Source organism: Malus sylvestris, chromosome 11, assembly GCF_916048215.2.
Source record: "Malus sylvestris chromosome 11, drMalSylv7.2, whole genome shotgun sequence".
NCBI lineage: Eukaryota > Viridiplantae > Streptophyta > Magnoliopsida > Rosales > Rosaceae > Malus > Malus sylvestris.
Window position 1 is genome coordinate 25,373,945 of NC_062270.1, and position 5,960 is coordinate 25,379,904.

At 38.0% G+C, this 5,960-nt stretch overlaps 1 protein-coding gene across 1 annotated transcript; it reads right to left on the reverse strand.

The window, feature by feature from the left end:
• Positions 1-686: 686 nt before the first annotated feature.
• Positions 687-5,722, reverse strand: LOC126591039 (RNA-binding protein Y14-like). The gene is made up of 4 exons (XM_050256573.1): positions 5,347-5,722; positions 3,506-3,642; positions 1,198-1,346; positions 687-1,066 (listed from the first exon to the last, which is right to left on the reverse strand). Exons 1-4 carry the CDS (start codon positions 5,621-5,623, stop codon positions 1,021-1,023), a joined length of 609 nt encoding a protein of 202 aa, XP_050112530.1. The 5' UTR covers positions 5,624-5,722; the 3' UTR covers positions 687-1,020.
• Between the last annotated feature and the right edge of the window lie 238 nt (positions 5,723-5,960).

The following is a 5,960-nucleotide window of genomic DNA, read 5'->3' on the forward strand; positions in this document are numbered from 1 at the left end:
CCCAATATAAGCGAAGAGGAATACCACCAAAATGTAGTACTGAGTGGCAAAAGCTCTCAATGGTTCCATGAGATTATTTGATGTTTGGAGATTAATAATTGTATGAGCTCTCACTTCTAAACGAAGAGAAATACCACTAAACCGCAATACTGAGTGACAAAAGCTCTCAACGGTTCCATGAGATTATTTGATGTTTGGAGGTTAATAGTTGTATGAGCTGAAAGAATGTTCAACATAGGGTTATGGCCATGGTTCAGATCACATGCGACCCTTTTAAGAGGCAAAAGCTTCTACTCGTGGTCGTTGAGATTTCGGCCATGGTGGTCGGGATGAGGGATATGCTTTCTCAACATAGTTCCTCCTCCACTTCCATGACTCTGACTGACTCCTACAAGAATTTCCTCAAGTACATTTACCTCCTTCCAATTCCATCCTTCAGGGAATACCGTGGATGCTCTCTCTCGAACCAAATCAAGATGGCCGAGGTAAAGCATCACTACTATATTGAACTTTCCACCCATGAACCTCAACTCGACATTTAGCTACGACCGCTGATTTGGTGGCTGCTCCTAATTGCAGCAATGATGTTTGATTCAACCCGACTCGACGGACGTTATCATATATATATTCATCATTGCATAAAAAGTGTAACGTTCTGCCGATATACAAGTTTCGGTAGAAAAAGAAACAAGAAACAAAAAACTTGATAGATGAATGAAGGTTAAACTACATTGAAGTTACAAAATTCAAGGTCTTAGCAAGCAGCTTCAAAGTCGGATAAAAAGTAAATCACACCAAGGAAACATCCACATGTTAACAAACACAAATCTCTGAACCGGAAAATCATCACTTGAAACCACAGTAGGAAAGAAGTGGGGGCACCCGTGCAAAATTAGAGATGAATCCATAAAACAGGTGAATTGCACACACCACCTCAAAGCTCTAATAACTCGAGGTTTTAAATATCCTACCCCCTGTTTGAAATCAGTGTCCCCTCACGATATAAATGTGCACGCCACATTAGTATCTCCTCCTAGGACTCCTTGAGCGACGTTCTCTTAGTGGTCTGCAAAAAATGAAAATGTTAACACAAGATGTTTGAAGAAACACATGCCTGAAAGTTAGTTGTAAAGGTCTTAGGCATTATTATAAAGGTCCCTATACGAAAATTTCACAAGATTTGGTGTAAAGTAAAACCTTGAGTTCTTCCTGGATCCATCAAGGAAGGATCCATTGCTGAAGGCCCAATCAACAGTTAAAACTTGTGTAAGCAATGCCTCTCCGTTCATTTTGTCTATCGCAGTTTTTGCCTCTTTAAAACTTTCATATTCAATCAGTGCATATCCCTGATACAAAAAATAATTCAAATTTAAGTCACTACAGAACTATTATTGAACTTCCGACTAAGAAACCGGTCAAAACACCGGCAAGAAGCCTTCTAATCATCCATATTGTCATATGAATTTAATGGCGCATCACCAAAAACAAAAGCAAGAAATAAGTCCATTAGAATGTCAAATAGCATTTTTGCCATCCTATATTATTGTATAAATACAATACTTACTTTTCAAAAATAGGACAACAAAAACTACACTTCATAAGGAACTTTGGACTTGAGCAATATACTGATTTGATAGTTCAAAAGCTTAATGCAAGATGCAAAAATACCGTGGCTCAAGAAAGATGACTGCTAAGCATTTTGATACAAAAAATCCATATTATTGCTTTTACTAGAACAATATTATCACAGATGTACATATGCATTTAACATCCTTGCAAGCAGTTTCAGCACTTTAAAATTTCCATTCCACCATAGATCATTTTTTGTTGTTGGGTCCATTAGGATGTAAGAACTCCCAGTTCAGTTGCTTGCCAAAATAACAGAAGGTCCATTCTAAGTAACAGTTTTTATTCAAAATTTAAGTTGGACGGCCATTAGGCCAACAATGCTTTATGGCATGGAATGTTGGACGGTGAAGCATCAACACGTACATAAAATGAGTGTAGCAGAGATGAGAATGCTTTATTGGATGTGTGGGCACATGAGAAAGGATAAGATTAGGAATGAGGATATCCGAAGTAAAGTAGGAGTAGCCGAAATTGAAGGAAAGCTCAGAGAAAATCGGTTACGGTAACTTGGACATGCGAAACGAAGGCCTACAGATGCTCCAGTTAAAAGATGTGATTACAAGACAGATGTTCAGGGCCGAAGGGGTAGAGGAAGACCTAAGACTTTGGAAGAGACTCTTAAGAAAAGACTTCGATTACTTGGATCTAACGGAAGAAGTGGCACAGAACTATGCGCAATGGCGTTTTAGGATTCATATAGCCGACCTCACTTAGTGGGATAAGGCTTTATTGTTGTTGTAGGCAAAAGCCAACAGCCTCACGCCCTACTTCAACTTTATACCATCAAAGCACCAGATTTATGTAACAAAAGGTACTGATCTCACAGGGAAATAAGACCACCATTTCAGATTTGGAGCCTTTAGGTTCCAGTTAAAATAAATAAATAAGAAGATTTGCCAGGTAATACAGGGAATACAAAGTTTCAAGTAACCATTATAAGCCTAAAAAAGATTATGTAGTCTAGACTTGGGTTAAAATACTGGCCAATATACCAAGTAAAGAAGTAATAACAAGGTAAGAAGACATATCCATCCACCCTCTTACAATAAAATCATTCAGACTGTAAAAGGAAAAAGCAAATTTTAATCAAGGTTCAGAAGTGATCGAAGTAGGTGAGGTGGTTTCTAGAGTATGTTCTAGGAACCATGTAACAATGATAAAATGAATTGGCCAAGAGAGACTCCAAAATGCGAGCTACTGTTATGAAATAGAAAAGGCAACTTTCTGATTTCCTCTTTGCCATTTTCTTATTTGATAAGAGCGTGCACGTTTCTGAATTCCCTTTTTAAGCAGTCAGAATAGGTCAAAAGCCATTTGGCCTTCACTTCTTAGAGTTAAAAAACCATCTTAACATCTGGCCTTCACTTCCTTATTCACCGTTGAATAATAGAATTTCCAATCATTTAATTAAAATGACTGGTAGTCCAACAGATTGTATTTTATCTAAAATTCAATTCAAAATCTTCATGGTCTTCTGAAAATTCTGGTCACTTCTGCTGATTTTCTATTGATTAATATCCTAGAGTAAAAACATTTCCATCCTTGACTAGAAAATATCGAACAATTTCATCCATAACATTATTTTGTTCTGTTATGGTATTCTCCATATTACGACAGCCGGCACTCCACAGTTACGTCGAATCCTTATGAAAATGAATTCAGAACGAAATCACACAAAACCGAGCGCAATGGCGTTCTAGGATTCATATAGCCGACCCCACTTAGTGGGAAAAGGCTTTGTTGTTGTTGTTGTTGTATGGTATTCTCCATATTCCACAACTGATTAATAAGTTTTTACAACAGTTTTTCCATTTTCCAATAATTTTAAAAAATGCACATCAAAATTTCCTGTATTGTAATGGAAGTTCTATCATACCTTCACAAACCCAGTGCGGCGATCAAGATTTAAATGCAAATTTTTTATCTCCCCAAATTCACCAAATGCATCCTGTAGGTGGTCCTCTTGGGCCTCCTCATGTACCCCAGTGACCAGAATAATCCATCCCTCAACGGCTGTAGACATTTTCAAAATGAAAGGAAGAAACTGTCAGGGGATGCAAAGATAAACTATATGTAAGTAGGAAACATAATGTCCTTCCTATATGGCTACAAAAATATAAAAAACTCTATATAATTTGAATGAAAAGGTTTTGCGTAAACTGTACAAGAATATCATTCTTGACTGACCAGAATAAAAACAATCGGGATTTATTCTCAATAATTCAACTATTGAGGCCTGAGCATCACTGAAATAAGTCTACAAGCAATGGAAGGCAATAATAAGCAAATTAATGTAAGTGCCTTCATAGTTGAGATAAAGAATGAATTCTTGACTTGGTACACATTCAAGCAGCTTCTTTCAGTAGGTGAAATTACGAGCCACCAACCCAAAATATATGATATTAGCCACTAGAGGTAAAATGAAACAGATTAAAATTGAAGCTTAACGTTTGAATTTGAACTAGTAAAAAATTTGCAAAGAGGTAGAAGAGATAATGAACAGAACATGATATACACACCTATAAGAAAAATAAAAAATAAAGGAAAACATGACTTCCAAATAACTAGGACCCTGTTATTGGTACAGAATACTGAAGCAGATACTAGAGCTAGACTGCACATATGGTAGGATATGCTTAACTAATGAAGCCTAGCCCCATACGTTCATATTAAGTCTCTAGAAAAGCATTTCAAGATTGCCGTTAACAGAGAAAATAAAATTTAACCCCTCAGTGCAACAAAAAAGATCCTATTTTGCCAAAAAAGAAGGAAAGAACATGAAGTTTAAAAGTCATAAGCTTTCAAATGAAAACAAAATGGAAAATTGAATGACTTTTCTGCACCTTGGAGAGGGAGCTTCCCATATTCTTATTATTATTTCATTTTCATGAAAAACCTCAAGAAGAAAAAAAGATTTAAAATAATCTCATGCTCATCTCGCTCTTGCCAAAACATTGACCTTGCTGCCTGTTGTTGTTGAACACTAAGTAGGGGGTACTATGAGATAAAACCTTCTCCAAAATTCATGGCCCATTAAAACAGCACTCTCATCCATTGCATAAAAAGCAGTTGAATACTGTGACACACGAAAAAAAGCAACCACGCCTTGTATAGATACATATGTGAATAACTGAAGTATATTCACACAAAATAATCTCTCAAGATATAAAGTTCAAACTCAAAAACAGAAATCCAAAGTTCAAACTCAAGAATGGAAATCCAAATTCCACTTTCAAGGGCAGAAATTTCCACGAACTTAATTATATCTTATCACAAAACACCCCCCCTCCCCCGCGAAAAACAAAAAAACAAAACAAAAAAACAAAAAAACAAAACAAAAAAAAAAAAAAAAAAAAAAGAGATAGACCTATTTTGCCCAATGAATCCGGACAAACAACAAGGAAGAATCCTCAAGAGCAGAAATTTCCAAGAACTTAATCCTTTTGCATTAAATCTAAATTACAAACAAAAGAATCCTACAAACCCAGCTACCAATCTAATCAAGAACCTTTTTCTATCAGGGAAAACTCCAAGAATCCTCAAACCCTAGCTACCAGTCAATTTAAAAATTGAAACTTTCCCCATAACATACAATCCAAGCTACCAATCGAATCAGGAACCTCTTTCTATCAAATAAAACTCCCAAGAATCCTAAAGTAATAGCTACCGATCAATAGAGGGGAGCGCGCGCGCGAGAGAGAGAGAGAGAGAGCTTACATCGTTGGGGTTCGAGGCCGTCAGAAGAGTTGACAGAGTCGAAGTCGGAGGCAGCGAGGTGGCTGTTACGGTCGGCATTAAGATCTTCACGGAATCCGCGACCTTTGGTCTTCTTAGGGACGGCGGACGCCGCTCCGACGCCGGTGATAGCGGACTTGAGCTTGGGGAGTGGGGCCCTGGGGGAGGCGGAGGGCTCGGCGTCGACGGCTCCGTCCTCGTCCATGAGGTCGTCATCTTCGGGCTCGAAGTCCACCGTTTCTACGTCTCCGCTCGCCATAGCTGATGCTCTCACAGTCACAGCTCTCGATGGTTCTAGTTTTAGATGAGGAAGGAAAAAGGGCGCAAGGGTTCGAGAATTGGGACGATTGGGATTTATGGGTTTCGGCTTTGGGCCTTTGGAGGGTCGATGGTCGTCTTGTCCTTTTTCTTTTGGATGTGCTATCACATATCCATTTTTACTTCTTACACATCCCTCGTTAATTTCTGTCATTTGACGTCTTTAATTCATCTGATAAGACGGTCAAAAATTAAAAAAATGTGTGAGAACCTTTCCTTTTTGGGCTTTTGTTTTTTGGGGTAAATAACTGGGTGGACCTCCCAAAAAACTAGCTACC